This window comes from Oryzias latipes, chromosome 8, assembly GCF_053564925.1.
Source record: "Oryzias latipes strain Hd-rR chromosome 8, Olatipes_Hd-rR_3.1".
Lineage (NCBI taxonomy): Eukaryota > Metazoa > Chordata > Actinopteri > Beloniformes > Adrianichthyidae > Oryzias > Oryzias latipes.
In genome coordinates, this window is record NC_136244.1 from 21,891,582 (window position 1) to 21,910,557 (window position 18,976).

Sequence of the window (18,976 nt, forward strand, 5' to 3'; positions counted from 1 at the left end):
CGAGACAGCTTGCCTGAGAGTTGATGCTTTTAAAAGCAGAAGTTTTACTAAATTATTTCTGAGAATGCATAATACATGACCCCGAGATCACGGAGGGAAAGGGGGAGGAGCCGGGAATGAGTAAAGACAAGGAAGGGATGTGAGAACTCTGCAACCTCATCAAAGGAAAACAAAAAGTAGCGCTTTGTTAATTGTCCAAGGATTATCACACCCATATTGTTATTTGTTTTGTTTATTATTTTTTATTTACAGGTTATAAATACTCCCCTTTATGCTGTGCCACAAATGTGGACGGCCTTGAAAGACAGTTGACCACTCAATGGGGTTACATTCTTCAGCACTTGGCGAAATGCAAATCCAGAGATTGTGTTTTGGCTTCAAATTGAACGCCTCATCTCCCCCAAGGTCTGTGAAAATAGTCAGTCAGATAGCAATTCAGGGATCCTTGAATTAAAGCCCAAACTTCGAGACAGTTCCTCCCTCCCTCTGATAAAAACACATTGGATTGTCGCACACATGCAGCCTCATGGTATGCTTCACACAAACATCCCCTTCCCTCCACAGAGTGTGCAGTTCATGTGTAGAATAAAGTTTTCACAGTTCACAAAGACGATGCAGTCGCTTCAATTATTTCAGCCACACAGGATAATTATGTGGAGCTCATGCTCTGGTGCACATGACTCCTTTTGATTTGATTTGATTTGCTTGCTGGTTGTTAAGTAGGGTTGCCCTGTCTGAGTTCACTGATAAAACGGGTCAAGGTGCTTAATTTTGACCTTGCTTTCAAATGTGGATATTTTGGACAAAATTTCGAACAATCAATGATGACAATTAGAATAAATAATAATGCCAGTGTTGCACCCCCTTTTTAATTACCATAAAACCGTAACTAAGAGAAGAAGTAAATGAACAATGGATGCATTTCTGATGTTTTTTCTATCTGGTTTTAGCTCATTTGTGAAGAGAAAAACAAATAAATAATGAGGCATGCTTAGCAGAGATGTAAAATGACTGTTTTTGTTTTGTTTGTACTAATGCATTGGTCCGATGTGATGCTTATTAGGTTGTTAAAATCTGGCATTGATGGTGATCTTGGATGTTACTGAGCTGCACCAGTCATGGATGTCCCATTGAGTAGAACATCTAAGATATTTGCTTTTTTGTTAACTTGTATTTCTCCTTTGTAAATGTAGTGAGTTTGAAAGGATAAAGGATTTTATGCACTTCTATTTTAAGATCATCCTTCTTTAAAAAGATAAAATGGATATTTGAACAATACTGCTGCATTTGTAGTGTCATTCTTGATTTATAACCAAATAAAGACAAAAGGCAAACCTACAGGTTATCCTACATTTAGTTTTTTGTGGAGAAGACTTTTAAGGCAGACTGAGAAACATTTTGAGGAACTTTGCTTGAATATCCTGCAAATATTCTTGCGATCAACTTGTTGATCTGTAGGGCCAAAAGATGCCGATTTGGTCTGAGCTGGGGGAAACAGCGGCCTTAATCGCGGCAAACCTGAATCCACGAAGATCCCAGTTGAGATTGCGCGCACCGAAATCGCAACCTCTTCGCGTGCACGCGCGTGCACGGGCACGCGTCTGAGGGCTTATTGCGACTGCGCTCTCACAGTCTTGAATTTGTCCCGCGGATGCATGCGTGTCTCTCGCCAGCACCGCAATAGTGTCCAGGACTCACTGCGATGCGCTCTGCGGACTCCACAGAGGCCAACGTGGGGAACGCGTCATTTTGACCAAAGGAGCGGATAGCGAACCCGCAGCGGCCAGGATCTGCGTTCTGAAGTTTTTATGAGCAGGCAGAGCAGAACTGTTGACTTTCACAGCAGTCCGGTTTCCGAAGATACCCCTGCGCTCCAGCGAAGGACCCGAGGATCCGGTGAGGAGAACGCGCGGCTCCGGACGTCCATTCAGAAAATGGGTTGTTTTCACGCAGAGGAGGAGAGGGCTTCGCTCTAACGCCGGCGCACAGCATGGCTGGGCTACACGCCTCCGAAGCCGTGTCGGGACATTTCTTGGATCCTGCCATCAGCGCAGCGCCGGCCCAGGGCGCGACCAACCCTGCGGGAATCACCGGCGATGCGGCCGCGCTGCCTTCGGCCACCCGGACATACTTGGACGTGTCTGCCGCTGCCCAGAGCTACATGGTGGGGGGACTTTACACCAACGGACGCTACAGAGACCACAGCAGTCCACGGATCGGGAGTGGCAGTCGTGATAATTCTTCCGAGAGAAGTCAGGGAGCTGGAAACCCACCTTGCGGTATCATGAAGGTTGGTCATAGTAGCTCTGATCGTCGTGGGTTCTCAAGGTGATCCAAGGGGAACTGGATCAGAGCTGCATGGTACCACAGCATCAAGATCAACCCCCCTCTGAAATAAAACACAATTAAGCTACAATTAGGGCTTTTGGCTGTAATAGGAGAATCAGAGAACATCTAAGAAGAAAGATGGGATTTGAAGTGCTATCAGTTTAAATAAATGGCATCTCAGGATTAAACTGCACATAATAAATGATCATCACTTGATTTGAGCTTTTGTCAAAACACTTTGGTACTATGTGTGATTCCACGTCCACAGGGGGGATGTGGTTGTCCCTAAAACAGCAAAAGATGGACAAAATTTATGTATGCTTGTAGAAATATGGTGCAGCAGAGCTGCAAAGCATATTAGTTATTTTTGGAAAGTTAATCATTTTTTCCCTAAAACACTCATTCTTGGGTTATTCATGTTGGGATATATTGTTGGGTTATCATTTTGGAGTAATACTGTTTTTGGGGGGTTATAGTGGTTTCATTTGAACCAAATTTAAGTTTTTTCCCCTAAGTTTCTAAATAACAAGAAAAACATGTAGTCCTTTTTTAACCTCAGAGCTGGGTTACCCAGCCAGTACCAGGCGGATTTTTCTCCTAACCTTGACTTTATTGCAATATCCTAATATTTTAATTGCAATCCTTATTAGTACCTCTACAAGCAGAGGTTAACGAACCAGTCTTGCTGGAATCCCTTCAGGCACTATAAGCCACTTTTACTGCGATTTCAATAGGAAGCTAATATAAGGGAGTTTGTTATATATTTATTTATTCTGTTTTCTGCAAAACAGTGTGCAGCCTGTTAACAGAACAGACTTTCTCATGGGGTCCTTTTGTGGAGATAGAGGCTTTGCGTAGGTGGGACACACTGGAGGGCTGCATACACTCACTTCAGGCTTGCAAATCTAACGGGAAAAAAAGGGGAAAACAAATGGTTTCTCTCTTTTTGTGCAATTCTTTTCATGAAAACTATGCAGCCTCACTAAGAATCCACATTAATTAGACATCCTGGCTCACATTGCATCCTCACATTGTAGCAAAAAGCTGCCTCAGTACGTGTGTTCGAGTGACCCACATCAGTATGGGTTTGTTGTTTCTGTGTTCAGAGCGCTACTCTTTTAATAAACTTTAAAACACCTGGTCATCATCCAGTTACCATTGTGCAACTCTGTAAGCAGGAGAAGTCCAGCAACTGCAGCTGGACTTCAGAGGACCGCTAAAAGGAAACCTGAATTGTCTGATTGGGCTGCAGTTTAGTTAATCACACAGCAGGCGATGAAATTTGCTGTCTGAGCTAGCAGGGTCATTTAGGTGCTGTGCTAATTGTGTTTTTTTTCTTTTCTTTTTTTGGTGCAAAAAATGCTGCTTTTAAGGCTGAAAAACTGCACACAAAAAAGCAAAGTCTGTGTGCCAGTGCGGAATCAGACCCAGCCCACTTTGACTTCTATGTTTTTTAAGGAAAAGGTCATGATGGAAAGCTGGAGACCTCCAGGCTGTTCATGGGTCTTTATTTAGTCATCAGAACTGGATATTCTCTTTTTTGATTCTCATTCAATTATGGCTGATTGGAAGAACTGAGTGTTCCTTGATGTTAAAGGTGATAAATGAAGCAGGCATGAAGATTATTTCTTAGCAATGTGACCACAACATTACATCTTCATTAGCCAGGTTTTTACATTTAAATTGTATTTGTTTTGATAAACATATTTTTTAGAATTCAATCTTATTGGAAGCTTTCTTTAAAGACCCACTCTGATGAAAATGGTGATTTTGGTGTTTTTTAAACGCTCTTGTCACACTTTTCTGATGACGGGAGACATGTTTAAGGAAAATTAGATTTAAAATTGCATCTCTTGAGTATTTATTTCTTCAATTGTTTTGATTCGGGAGCAGAAACCCCAAAATTTCAGTTGGAGGAACTCAAATTCCCTGCTCCCTGCTCCGCTCCATTCCGTCTGAGCTGACATCTGCCTCTTAACCTGACGGTTAGATTTAGAGATATTTTATTTATGTGAAATCTAATGTATCTATATCTTCTTTTTTTGGTGTTTGGACAGTGAAAGAAGTCAGGGAATTTGTTAATCTGCAGTGTTTAGATTTGTGATTGTGTGCCGTCTTTTTCTGTCAGCCTCTGAGTCTTTTTTAGTTGTAGTTCTTTTCTTTCACTCCAAATCTGTGAAATCTGCAGAAGCCAAATGTTGAATCAAACAAAATATTTTGCTGAGTCAAAAGCAAAGCAACACAGTTTTGTAGTATAGTTTTATCTTGTTGTACTTGGAAAAACATCTCAGGAAAAAAATGCGACAAATGTTGCTATTTAAATATGACTTCTTTAAAAAGAGGAACTTGCTTTATTTTGAAGTCAGAAACATTTCTGTGTGTGTACAGTTTGTCAAATCCAGCTTGCAAAATGTCAAATAAACTTGTTATTCTTCCTATTTAAAGTAAATTTAGGATTTAACCAGGTTTTACTCACACCGATCGAGATCATGATCAGTTAGAGTCGGAAGTTCCTGTTTTTAAAACCTACAAAATCGAAATACAAAACCGATCACATTCTTTTGAAATTCTCTCTCAATATAACCGTGCAAATGTATCTGCATAGCATTTCATAAATGTTGAGCCACAGAAATATTGAAAGCAAAAGTAAGACTATGTCACGGCTGAACGTTAAAACCATGTGTTGTGGTTTGCTATTGCTGAAACCGCTCAGGAAGGCACAGATTTGGCGTTCCGAGCGTCTGGAGTCGTGCAGACAATTCTGCACAATAAGCATGCTGTTTGAGTGTCACATGACAGGAAAGCAAGCTAGTGACTCAGCTGTAATGGTTAAGTGCAGCCACCCGCATTCAAGCAACACGTTGACGGGCGTTTGAGTGGAGGTTTAAAAGGTGAAGGTGGGGCTGAAGGTCCTCGGGAATAGCAAGTTTCATGTGGTCTTCATGCAGATCTTGCTGAAGAAAACATTTGTGCGTGTGCCTTAAACTGGCACCCGGTGTTGCCCTATTGTAAGTACCACAGCAGGGTGACTGTGTCAAAGTGGACAGACTTCAAAGTGTGTGGTGGTGGGGGGGGGGGCAGACTTGTTATGTAATGCTGGAATGTGGACAGCTGTAAGTACGTCTCCTCCCTGGCTGTGGGTTTTTGGCAACTGTTGAAAGAAGTAGAAGGAAAAATCAACGTTTTTCACGTGAATTTAGTGTGATTTATAACTTCCACAGTAACCGTTAACATTTGTTCTTTTGTTTCTGTTTATTGTCGTTGCACCGAAAAGGCCTATGTCATCCCTTTCTTAAGCCTTTCAGACTAATCAATATCCATGTAAATGATAGTATAGATGGCACATTATAGAACATTTTTCTCTGATGCCTGGCTTCCGCTCCTTGTGGGTGCCGCCCATTTTTTTATGTCAACGTAGATCCTGCCTCGGCAGCGTGTCTGCATTTCGCCCATCAAAACAAACAACATCCAAAATTTCGCAATAATGGATGTGCAGATTTTGCACATAAAATGAAAGTGTTTTTGTCAAACACCTCTGGCTCTGTGGACAAAGTAGGTGTGTGTGTGTGTGTGTGTGTGTGTGTTAGCCCAGACTCTTTCTGGAAGGCGCCAGTCCTCACTTTGTGACATCACAATGTGAGGACCCGCTTGTTTTTGTGGATTGAGAGGGACTGGTGCTAAGAGGAATGCTCAGAAATGCACGAATGGAGCAAAATGCTGCTATATGGTTGTTTTACATTATAATACACTTAAAAGCTCTAAAAAGTTGATGTGGCATGATATAGGCCCTTTAAGTGAGCTTCCAACAGGATGATCTGCATTACTACTGACCAGAAAACAATGGACAAATGTTTTCAAAGTTTAAATGAAAAGATTTTTAGTTTGGATTTCTGACAAAAAAAAAAATCTCATCAGTTTGTTTTGCTTTAAAAGAGAACAAATGGTATCATGGAGTCATAGTGACCTTATATTAGCTGGATTTTAGCCACACTGACTCAGTGGTTTCTTCATCACTTCAGCAGAATGCCAGAGTGGGGGCCGAAATACAACTTTTAAATAAAAAATAGATGAGATGTGGTTTCTGCAGGGAACATTCTTGCTGCTTCAGTTTTTTTGGTTTTTCTTCTATTTTTCTTTTTGATTTCCTGCAGTTATCTTCAGCTAATATTCTTTCCTCTTGTGCAGCAAACAATGTTTTTTAAAACCAGGTGAAGTTTGTGCTTTAACTGCCTTTAAGTTGCATGCTTGAAACCCATTGTGGGTTCTCTATAAGTGCCATCTTGGAAGGACAGCATCATTTATTATTGACCATTAAATGACTGTATTGTTATATCAGTGGCTGAGACAGAACTCATTGTGTTCTTTTCTCTAACAAGAGTTTATTAAATCAAAAAAATGCAGCGCTGATATTGCCTGATGTTTTTGTTGCAGCAGTAATGTTAGGTTGGAGGTGTGAGGGGCTGTAAGCTAGAAGAAAAGTAGTAGAGAGCTCTCAGCAACAGGGAGATGATAGGGCTGGAGCAAAAAAAGGCAAAAATGCTTTAGTAGTTCTTTTTCTGTTGGCAATTCCAACTGCTCCTGCAGCAACGATCCATGCTGAATGATTTCTACGGACAAGAACAGAATGCCTTTTGTACAGAATAACAAAAGCCGAAAGTGTGAAGTGGTGATTGTTAACATCTGGGACTGCTGAGTCACTGTTTCCTGTCAAACAGGGAGAGAAATCATCAGGAGATTTATGAACATCAATGACCCACAAGAAACAATGAGCCAGAGAAAGCTGAACTGCATCGGTAGAACAAAGAGTTGCTGACATCTTGTTGAAGGGAGTTGAAACAAAATAAGAGCTCTACTTTAGGTTCCTCTGGTTTTTTTCAGGTTGGGATTCAGACTATTTTTAAAGAACTATATTGTAGCTCCCTTGCTTCATTAAAATTATAATTTTAGACCGATTTGGGGCTTTGTTTGACTTATGACTTGAGCTGAAATTCATGTAATAGATCTTAAGAGGTATTTGAAATGTTTAAAATGTTTATTGTCCTTCATTTTATTTATTTTTACCTTGAGTGACGTCATAATAAAACAAACGCTTAGGTTGTCACATGCACCAATGTAGGGGGTTGACCCCATATGAATGACATAGCACTCCTATGTCATGTTCCAAAAAGCCAGTATCCCATAGACTTCAGTGAGAAATAAACAGCTATTACTCGGTCGCCTCAATAAAAGTATTTGGTTTCACACTGAACGCTCAAAACATTTGATAGACAGATTCTCCTGAGCCCTCTTTAAAGCAGTAAAAGGTGTGGACTGAATTTCTAATTGCGTACTGTGCGCATTGTTTACGTGTTTGCTACAAACCTTTGCCTTCAACATGCCCGTAGAAAAAAATGTGCATGAATGAACCACCTGCATGTCCCATCTAGGTTTGCCCATCTTTACCCCACAGACAGCCCGTGTCTACCCGTAAGGGCAGTTGGGACTAAGGCGTAAAATAGCCTCAAAGGGGATGTGAGAGTAAAAGAAAGTCCAGACAGTTTGAGTTCTACTCTTGTGGTCATTCATCATCAAGATATGCTTTTCCTAAACTTTCCGCCTAATGGTTATGCTGTTGTTTTAACTTAATGAATCAATATGGCATATGACACAGTGATGACACTGTAACAGTGTTAAGCTGTCTGTGTTTATCTTCATTTGTCTTCATGGCAGAGAAGAATCTGTGGGTGGATATCTGTGATTCTTATAGAATGGTCCCTCAGGAGATGGTGGTGAGTAATATGAGCAATATTTAGATTTGTCAAGTTGGATGTTTCCCAGGTTCATCTGCCAGGGGAACAGGGGTCTGATGGATGAAAGGGATAAAACGTCTGAGATCTGCTCCATCTGGCTTTGCTCTGACGTTGTGTTGCTTAAATGAAGCTTCTTCCTGCTGTCAGTATAAGGCAAAACAGTACAGGAATAAAACAGAGGATTGTGGGTGTTAGTCCTTAAAATAGTCAGCCAAATAAAACTTTTTATTCTACAATGAGGTTTATCTTTTTCTTTATGATATAAAAAAGGGAACAGAAAACTTATGTGCTTTATTATTAAAAAAAAAGCCCAAAAGAAAATAAATGAAGTGTGGGATCGGGTTTATGCAGACAGGTAATGGCTTACCCTGCAGAAAGAGATCTCTGTTTGCATGATCACACAGTTCTGTTCATTTTTCTTTCATGCGCTGCCCGAGGTGGTCTGGCGGACGAATCTCTGAGCCTGCCCTTTGCAGAGCTAAACCCTTGTGAAGAATGAATAAGGATTTTGCGAAGCTCTGCGTGTCTGCATGTGTGTGATCAGTTGCCGTAACACCTTTACACAGGGCGACAATGGTGCTGGTAATTGGTACATTTTACAGCCTATCATCTAAATGGAGGGAAGCTGGAGTTAAATGAGGCAAAGGAAAAGCTTTGTAACTGTTTTATGACAGAATCCAGTTCTATGAAGGAAAAGTAATAAAGACAGATGAGAGGGGAGATTTGCAATGGGGAGGAAATGATGCAGCATCTGACTGTATGACCCTTTAAGGGGATCTGTCAGTTCAAGTTTCTCTGGATTGTTCCACCTCACATGTTCATATTATCTTCAAAGACATTGCATTCGTGAAATGCCTTCAGGTTTTTCAGACAATATTTTCTTTATTTAAAAAATGATTTAATTCTACATACTAATACTTCTTTATTGATTCTTATTATTTATTATTATTATTCTTTACTTCATTATTCTTCTAATTATATTATTATAGTATATTATTGTTATATAATAATAATAATAATAATAATATATTATGTTATACTATGTTGTTGTTATTATATTATTAGACTTAAATTATTAATCATTTAGGACAAATTTTAACTGTGGAAGGTTTGGGTTAATCACTTACATGGAATTCTGTTAGACAAAGCTAAACATTGTGAGTCAAGCTTACATTATATAGCATCACATGCAGCACAAAACACCTTTTTATGTCCTAAAAGGTAGTTTTAGTCAATTTTTCTCTAAATACGTTATCCATACATTTTTTTTTCTTTTACAGCACTGTCCTTTTTATGTGAGTGCAGCTCAAGTTGACAGTCTGAACTTTGAGAAAGGAAAATGATAAATCAGTGAAACTGTCACCTTGGTAACCAGGAAAATGGTGCAAATATGGCTGCAGCTGTGTCTCTCTATTCAGACTTGGATTTGTGTGATTAGTCCAGTGCGAGATGTTCTCAGCAAACACAGGAGAGCCTATTTGTAAGAGCAGACTGCCCACTCACTGAATGCTACTGGTGAGTTCAGTGCTTTTTCCGTATGCTTTTTCCGGCTAAACTGTGAGTTGTGTAGTGAATATGACATGAGTGGGTGCGTTATTTTGTGGTGGCACTGCCATGAAGTGTTTGAATCTGGCGGACAGTCAGTGCTTGCATAAATATAAGAAAAAAGAAGAAAAATAGAATTGTATGAAATAATAAATGCTGGAAAAAGGTTTATGTTGCGGTTAGAGTCATAGATCAGTAGCTAATAGATAATGGCAAAATTCCAGAAAATGTTGAAAAAACACCATTTTGGTATTACACTGTTTCCATTAAATCATAATCATGCAAATAATTACAGACCAACTCACTCGATATGTAAGGATTCTGTTGTTTAGTGTGGTTTTGTTGTTCTTGTTTTTGGTTTCCTTTTTGTCAGTCACACCAGTTTCAGGTTCATGATCCACAGCTGTCTTCGGTTCAGTTATTTGCCCTCAGCCTATTTAAGTGTCAGGTCATCTGCCTTTTTCTACTTTGCCACCTTTTTGTTGCTCCCCATGGTTCTGTCATGTTTCAGTTTGTTAATTACAGTTTTTCTCAGTCGCTTTAGTACAAGTCTCAGATCAGAATTGAAGTTTGCAAATACGTGTGTGCATTTCTCAAAACAATTTGTACAACAGCAAAACACTATGGATTTCTTGCAAAAGCCTGTAACTTGCTCAAAATATTTAGTTCATCTCTCAAAACTAAGTCTTTATGTCATTGAACATGTCAGTGCCATCAGAATGTCAAGTCCTTGTGTCATTGTCTACGAACAAGACAGTCAAATGACTTAGTCATGTTGTCAATATAACTGTGTACTTTAGAGGGAGGTTCTGATGTAAAATATGGCTAAAGTTTGGATGACAATTATTGTAAAATGTAAGTTACACCTTTTTTGTTTGATTGCAAGAGACTGGACAAGATTCACATTTACACTTTTATTGTTCTTATTGTAATTTGTTGACAGACCATATCACACCAACATAGAAAAAAACCACTGCAAACAGTAACACAAAGGGAAAAAAGATAGGACAATATTCTGTCCAACAGTACAGGCAGTGCAGTAGGAATTGGTGTGGTCTTCCTACACCTTTTGTCGTTCCTGTATGTTAGGCCACAAATTCTCATCCACATCACAGCGAATATCCTCTCTTGCAATGCAGCGAAGTATGTTTGTCACATTATGACAACTTGGTCAACCATTTTGCAGTTCATGACTTATACGATGAACCAATGACTAGGTGTTTTGAGGACTAAGACTATTGCACAGTGAACTATATAACACATTTTGATCAACATGACATAAACAATTGATAATGTAGCAAAGAGCAGAGAATTGTACATAATCATTTGCATGGATGTACCAAAACAATTGCAACTTTTTTAAAGAAGTGAGAAACTGCTCATATGATGGGCACTAGTGACATCATGATGTGAAGATTGAACAAATAGTTTTGGGAATTTCATTAAGATCTAATAATTGTACTAAAGCGACTGAGAAAAACTGTAAATGGTTTATTTTCTGTCACCAAGCCTGGTCTCCTGCATTTTGGGTCCTCCACCACCAGCTCCCCGCTCATAATCATCCATCAAAGAAGACATCGGATTCTTATCCAAGCCATGGAGCGGCGAGCTCCTGATGATTGGGAGTGGCTAAGGATGAAGCGATTTTTGGGCATCGTGGTTGGATATTTTACAGAGGTGCTGTGGATCCAGAAATTCCGCATGACACCTTTGATGAGCTGTGTGATACCGAGTGACGTCTTGTGGTGCCCGCTGTGCAGTGCCCAAGGGAGCCAGTTCCTACCAAGAAGGACGTTGCCATCTGGTTGTTGGTCACTTTACGATTGGGAGTTGGGTCATCTAGACCCACATGACAGTGCTCTGAACCTTTTTCAATGATTTGTGATCTTCACTGGTGTCCATGGATTACATGAAATCTTTCCACCTTTACCCACCTTTGTCATAGTAGGAATAACACGTCAATGCAAGGGTGGGGTCATCTAAGAAAGCACAAGGGTTTATAAAAAATAAAAGTGTTTCCATTGCAGTTTTGCGGAAAAAAAACCAATACCCCTTAGAATCCACCTCCTCCAAGCTTTCGATAAATGCAAGTTCTTTCAAAATTGTCGTGTTTCCGTCAGACAGATTTATTTTCGCAAATCCAATTTGCGCTATATCATAGTTAATGGAAACCCAGCTAGTGACTGAATTGAAAAAAACAAATTTAAGAATGTTTTTTCCTCGTTATTGTTCTACCAATCCAAATTTTCTAAACCTGGAATCTGAAATGTAATTATAACAAGAATTCACACAAGTCACAATTAGTTCTTTTAAATATGTATTTCTTTCCAAAATACTTTTTTTGCAAAAAATATGAACAGGAAACTTAAAGTAAAATGTGGAATGGCTACGTCTTGTCATTTTTCAATGGTTTGACCTTCTTTTTGAGACGGACGGAGGGAGATGGATATTTCTGAACAGCTGGATCGTCTATAGTTCTGGTCGTTGTCTTCAGAGCTCTTCATTGCGGTTCCTACTGCGGTTCTGGTGAGAGCTGCTGCTACAAAGCCTTTGCCAGGGATTCACAGATGGTCTCATTTTTTTCTTTTTGCCCTGACACAGATGGCACAAGACATGGAAATTTAGGGGCTCTCAGTGCTCTCAGTGAAGATGAGTGAATAGATGATGGTTTGTGGCAACTTTTTATTTAGTGAGTTGAAGCAAAGTGCGCTACAGTAGCAAAGAGTTCTTTGGGGTTCAGTGGTTGACCTCTTTTGCACCAGAATTTACTGAAAATTGTTTAAAGGCATGTGTTGGTACCACATTTCTTGTTTTCTGAACCTGCTGGTAGCTGGCCTGACGGTACGCACAGTATAAATGAAACATGTCTGTGCCAATGAACCATCCTTATGCTGCAACACCTACACATGCAGATTATGTGACGTAACCAAACGCGACTAACGTTTCACAAACCTAAATTTATTTTTCCCCAAGAAATACATCAACTTCCATTGGTGATGTAATTACTGCTCATCTCCAATCCCAGATGTAACCAAGGCCTTTCTGTCTGGTCTGTTTAGTGGATGTTGACGTATCTTGATTCTGATGAAACAGTACCTGGTCTTGCAGGGGTGTTTTAGAGCGTGTTACAGTACGAGCACAAACTTCTGATGCGTGCATAAAACACAATGGCTTGGCTTCCCTTTGCGGTGTCAGTGCACAGCTTAAAATGCTGCAGATTACTTCCCTTTGAGACTTGACAAAATTGTCTTTAAATGTTTAATTTGTATTTTTTCAAAGCTTGAGAGCTCTATTCTGCAGAAGAGTAATGTTCCCTCATGTGCTGCATGTGAGCAGTGGTATTTTGGGTTTTGTGGGACAGTGAGTCTGTTGTAGATTTTTATCTAGTGTCCTGCAGAGCCTTTTTTGTAGCTTTGGGTTCTAATAAAACTCTTCAGTCTTTGTTGAAACACGTGCATTCTTGTTTTTGGCACATCAAGGTTAAAGGGGATGAATCCATATTTTGCAGTAAAATGAAAAATGATGCAGTGATGATAAAAAGGAAGTGAAGGAAAGTTAGTGATAGAGATTGTAACAAATCAAATCGTTAACCAAAATCAGTTGATGGCTTTTTCTGTATTCTCTCTCAACTCACTATTTAGTGGGCGTGCACCATTTTTTTGGAGTGTCCAAATCTACATCCAGTCCCCAATGGAAAAAGCAGTGTGTATTGATTCTCACTAGATTGGCGAATATCGACCTCTGTACATTGTGTTTGACCGATTTATAATAGCAGTAATAAATGTTGTTAACTGAAAACAACAATATTTTTATAAGTCATCCAAATTATCACAAATCCCAATTAGGTTTTTTTATATTTGGTTCGTAGGCTTTCGTGAAAATAAAGGTGGTTGTATAAGCCTCCATTCACATTACTTGTCGACTAAATCCATCAATTCAGCCATTTTTGGTGATGCCATTAGACTTTCATTTATCAAGGAGGGGGGTTAACCTCTGATGTGCCAAAGCGTCCTTGGGCAAGACACCAAACGGGACTGTGACTATGCCATTTACCATTTATCATAGGAATCTATGTGCCATTTGAACATCTGCAACTATACGGCCAACACTCCTTGTGGGTAAGGAATCTTCTTCCGAAGAGGCTGAATGTCCTGCAAACTCTTTTCAATGTCTTCATTATATTAACTCAAAGATGACTCTCTAAACCAGGGGTCGGGAACCTTTTTGGCCAAGAGAGCCATAAATGCCACATATTTTGAAATGTAATTTCGAAAGAGCCATACAATAATGTAGTGTCCCTTTCCCACACTGAGGCACGGAGACTTAACCTCTTTTAAAGTTCTTTATTCCGATTACTGCAGACTGCAACAAACGCCGAACAATTAATTCAGCAACTCCTGAATCTCTCCCGCCGAGACGAGTGCGCTTCTCCCAACTTTATATTCCCCTGCTACCGCTGCAGCCCCTCCCATTTCCCTTATTCGGCCCATAGCTGAACCCCATTGGTCCAAACTACCTAACAACAGGCTGAGCGACAGAACTGAGAGCCAATCAGATCTCTGCTTGACGCGTTCAATGAACTCCAGAACTTTTAACGCGGCCCAACAGCCATCCAACTCAGTCCGCGACAATTTGTTTAAAACTAAATATACAAGTGAATGTGTGCATTTGATTTAATTTCAACATTTTTAAAGTACAATAAGTCTGTGGATTCTTTTTAATAACATTGTTATTCTGTTGCTAATAAATGGTGAGTATTTCTCGTGGTAGTTTTGCTGATGGTCTAGTCTGGTTGATACGTGGTGAGTTTCTGCTTCATGCAGGCGTTGAGACTTTAAACGTGATCGTAGTCTGAATGTTCTGTAGATGTGAGAAAGACTGATCACATGCAGACCTGGAGTCAAACACACACTCACACGCTGCAGTGAGTGACGGGCAGCGGGTTTTACGTTTTTATAATCCCTGCGCGATTCACCTGTTGCCTGTCCCCTCACCCCCACCCTCTGCTTTCTCCCTCACACATCCCGTCCCCGCATCTGCGCGCTCTTTCTCAGAGACGGGAGCGCGCAGTTTTAGGCACGTCAATTCACAGGTTTCAGGCTGGTACAAACTCTGTGAAATAATAGATAATAGTAACTGATAGCGCTGGCGCAGATTTCTCTCTCTAAGCACCGCTACTACTGCGCGCCTCTGGCATCGCATCGCGCCCGAGAAGGACTGGTCTAATGAAAAAAAAAAAAACTATAATTAAAGATTTGTCTGCGAGCCACATGTGACCATCAAAAGAGCCATATATGGCTCGCGAGCCATAGGTTCCCGACCCCTGCTCTAAACGATTTAGTATTTCCTGATTTATAACAGCTCAAAATGTTCATTTTTCGTATACTGAAACAAAATTTTGGTTCCTTTTTAGTTGATTCTATTTTTATTAGTAAACTGGCTTTTGCCTAATAAATGTATTAGTTTATTTCCATAATTTGTAAAAATATAACTTTATTATTGTTAAATATAGATTTTTTTGACTCATAATTATTAGTTTGTCGTAAAATTAGAATTTCTTTTCATAATTTTATGACTTTGTTCTTATAAATCAAATTTGTTCTAATAGTTTTACAACTTTATTCTCGTATATATATTTTCTTTCTTTCAAGGTGGCCCTAATACTTTGTCGCAGAATTCAAACGTAGTCTATGTGTTTCTAAAATACAGCTCTGCTAAAATCCACTATTGACATGTATTCACTATTTAAAAACAAGAAGGAAACTAAAAAATTAACAACAGAGATTTCACCTGTAACTTGCATAGCATATCATGCAGTAAAAAAATAGGCGCTTTTAACTGAAAATCAAATTTTGGTATTCATGACTTAAACAAGAGTTTAAAATCCCTCTTTCGCTCACTAAAAAGACGACATAACCCCATGTTTTGCCAAAAATAGATTTTTTTTTTTATATCAACATCTTGTGTAAATTTCTCCCTGTATCACTCCTGCACTTCCTGTGGCTTAACCTTCAAGCAAGGAGCAAACACCTTTTTACCTCACAGCAAGAAGAAAAATTGAGTCAGGAAGGGATCGATAAAAAGTCAAAGAACGGGGACAGAATGTCATGAAATCCCCCGAATCACAGAAATTTCAACATTTGAGCTTCACTTTTATCCTAAAGTAAATTCTAACATTCTAGCATTTTGTTATTGGATGTTTCAGTATTACTGCCCAATTTCTCATTTGATCGGGTTCAAGATGAAAAGAACTAGCACTCAGCTTTGCTCAGTCATAGTATTTAGAAATACAAATTATAGCAATAATTTAGAAACAACAAAGTATTAAACTTCTGTGTAAATGCAACGTGTAGGTAATTGGATAAATGATGTTTAATTAGCAGGAAAGCCCTATATTCATAGTGTCGGTGTTGGTTTTCTGTGTGATCATCTTATTAAAGGCATTGCATAACACCAGCTTTTAATTAACCAAACCAAAACAGGTCATGCAGAGCAAGTTTGTACTCAGCACAAAGCGACCCAGTTGTCAACAGCTCTTACAATGAGAGGACATGGAGTTCTGAGGATTTAGTTTGACTGTAATCAGTCTCAGGAAGGCGACTTTGGTAAAAACCCTCCATCCTAGAAATCTGTTAATGCCTGCGTGTCTGAGTGCACCAGTTAATGCACAAATATGAGTGAAGAAGGCAACTTTGAGTGGATGATTGATTATGTAAAAGGTCAGACACGCATGGAACAGGAGAGTCAGTTGGGTAATCAGGGAGAATTAAGGTCTGTGTGCAGCTCTGAGTGCAGGTAGGTTGTGTAGATGAGAAGTGTGAGCTGCAAGTGGCACGGGCCCAAAATAACTCCCAGTTAAAGAATTCAGAGCTCAGCATTGATACCAGCTCCTGACACCGGTTACCTCACGTCCGAAACACTCCTGGACGGTAGAAATGTGACGTCTCTGCCGAATGCTTCTTAATGAGAAGGTCAAATGTTTTAACATTTTATGAAGTCGATACGCTCCTTGAAAGGATTACAATAGGGTTGTAAACTAATTCATAATATTTAACATTCTAACCTAAAATTAAGTGTTTTTCTATTTCCTGTCCTAAAAACCTCCAAAATGTAAAGTATATTTTAAATTATGATTGGAATCATAAAAACAAATATTTTGTAAATTTATGCAGAATGTTGTTTAGTTTGCTGCTAACAAAAAACCTCGGTCCTTTCTCATCCTAAGCAAAAACTGAAAAAAGTAATTTTTTAAAATTGATTTCCAATGTTTTTCTTTTTTATTTGTGATTGGAATCATGTTGCATAATGATTTACAATGCTGTTGCAAAACTATAACTAACTGATATTTAAAGCTTAAATTATTTTAATTTGAGTTTTAGCAAGGATGGAACAGGTTAGCTGATTTTTTTTAAAGTCTTAAAGTCTCAATAATAATATTCTAAATTGAAGTTCCACTCGGATCATCTTTTGATCTAAGCGTTTTCAGTGGTCTTTTAATTAAGATTATGTCTTTTTTAGACAAAATCAAGGATGGACCCAGTGGTCTGTCAGCATATTATTTATAGACAGACAGACAGACAGACAGACAGACAGACAGACAGACAGACAGACAGACAGACAGATAGATAGATAGATAGATAGATAGATAGATAGATAGATAGATAGATAGATAGACAGACAGACAGACAGACAGACAGACAGACAGACAGACAGACAGACAGACAGACAGACAGACAGACAGACAGACAGACAGACAGACAGACAGACAGACAGACAGACAGACAGACAGACAGACAGACAGACAGATAGATAGATAGATAGATAGATAGATAGATAGATAGATAGATAGATAGATAGATAGATAGATAGATAGATAGATAGATAGATAGATAGATAGATAGATAGAATTATTCCAGATTCATAGTCCAATCAATTCAAAAAGAGTAAACAAACCCACTACATTAAAAAAACCTGTTAGGGATACTATAATTTAAAAAGCAAAACAAAAAACATTAATTATACATAATGCACAATAAACATGTTACTAGGACAAATAAAAAGACAGTCCCTACAGTGTTTTTCACAAATATGACTGGAAGCGTATGGCAATAAGTCTAATGTTACTTATAGCCAAGATGAGAGTATTCTCTGAGTCCTGTAGCCTGCAGTTAGACCTGAACATATGTGAGAGCATGCAAGCTTAGAGAGTGTTAATTCTGAGAGAGACAAACAGCTCACTAGCACTCGTCCTCCTTGGCTTATTTAAAAGCACTCTAAGAGCGTCATTGTTTGCCACCTGCAGCTTTGTCATACTGACACTTTTAGAGTTTGCCCAAAGATGAGTTGTATACAGAAGAGCACAAAATGCTTTAAATAACGTCACATCGACTTGTTTTGTACACACGCCAATCTTCTGAGAAACAGTGTTGGCTTGGCCATATACCACACGACCCTGTTTGTAGATATCGGCGTCATCTGCCGTGTCTTCTGAAATTACATGCCCAAGATACTTTATCTTATTAGTACACGCGAGCAGAGCATAGACAGATAGAAATCAGGGAATTTTTAGTTTTTGACTTTTTTGTGCATTAAATGTGATGTCATTATCAAGGCCATATTCTGAACAGATGTCAAGAAATTGTTGAAGACCAGCAGTACTTGGACTCAACACAACTATATCGTCAGCATAAATCAAGTGGTTGATAATGAGATCTCCAGCCACAAAACCAGTGTAACAGACTTTCATTTTTCAGTACTATGTCACAAATACGTTCTTTTTCACGATTTGAATAAAGAGATACTCAGAAATGCAATTTAGAAATTTATAAATGCTCTCCATCAACAGAAAAATGCCCCCAAAACACGATTTTTATTGGAGTGAGTCTTTAAAAAAGAGAGGCTTTATCACAGAAAAGTATTTTATCGGACCACAGATAGGAGCATTTGGGCTGATGTGAGCTCATCACAACAGACACTAAACAAAAAATACAGCAGCCCACTTAATTAAAATAAAACTTAAAAATGTAAAGGTTTCTTCAGCAGATTATTACGAGCAATCCTATTTTTAAATGTTCCTTAAACCTTTTAACAAATGAAACCCGAGTCATTTCTCTGTTTTAAAACAAAAAGCGGTACACACATTTTTTTCCTTCATGTTTTTACATAAAAGCTTTTGAAATGTTTATGAAAAAACTCCTGATTTTAGTCCATTTTGAATATGTTTGCATCTTTTTTAAGAGTGACCCTGGATGTATGAGGTTTTATTGCTTTGTGCTAAGTTCATTGGTCCATGTTTGGAAATGCTGTGAAACAGG

General features: G+C 38.9%; 1 protein-coding gene across 1 annotated transcript in view; it reads left to right on the plus strand.

Annotated features, from left to right (window-relative positions):
* Positions 1-222: 222 nt before the first annotated feature.
* plcl5 (phospholipase C like 5) overlaps positions 223-18,976 on the plus strand; it is a 79,222-nt gene continuing 60,468 nt past the window's right edge. Inside the window, exon 1 of the mRNA XM_011477948.4 lies at positions 223-2,290. Coding sequence (XP_011476250.1) covers positions 1,991-2,290 — 300 coding nt within the window. The 5' untranslated portion in view covers positions 223-1,990. The remainder of the gene's footprint in view (positions 2,291-18,976) is intronic.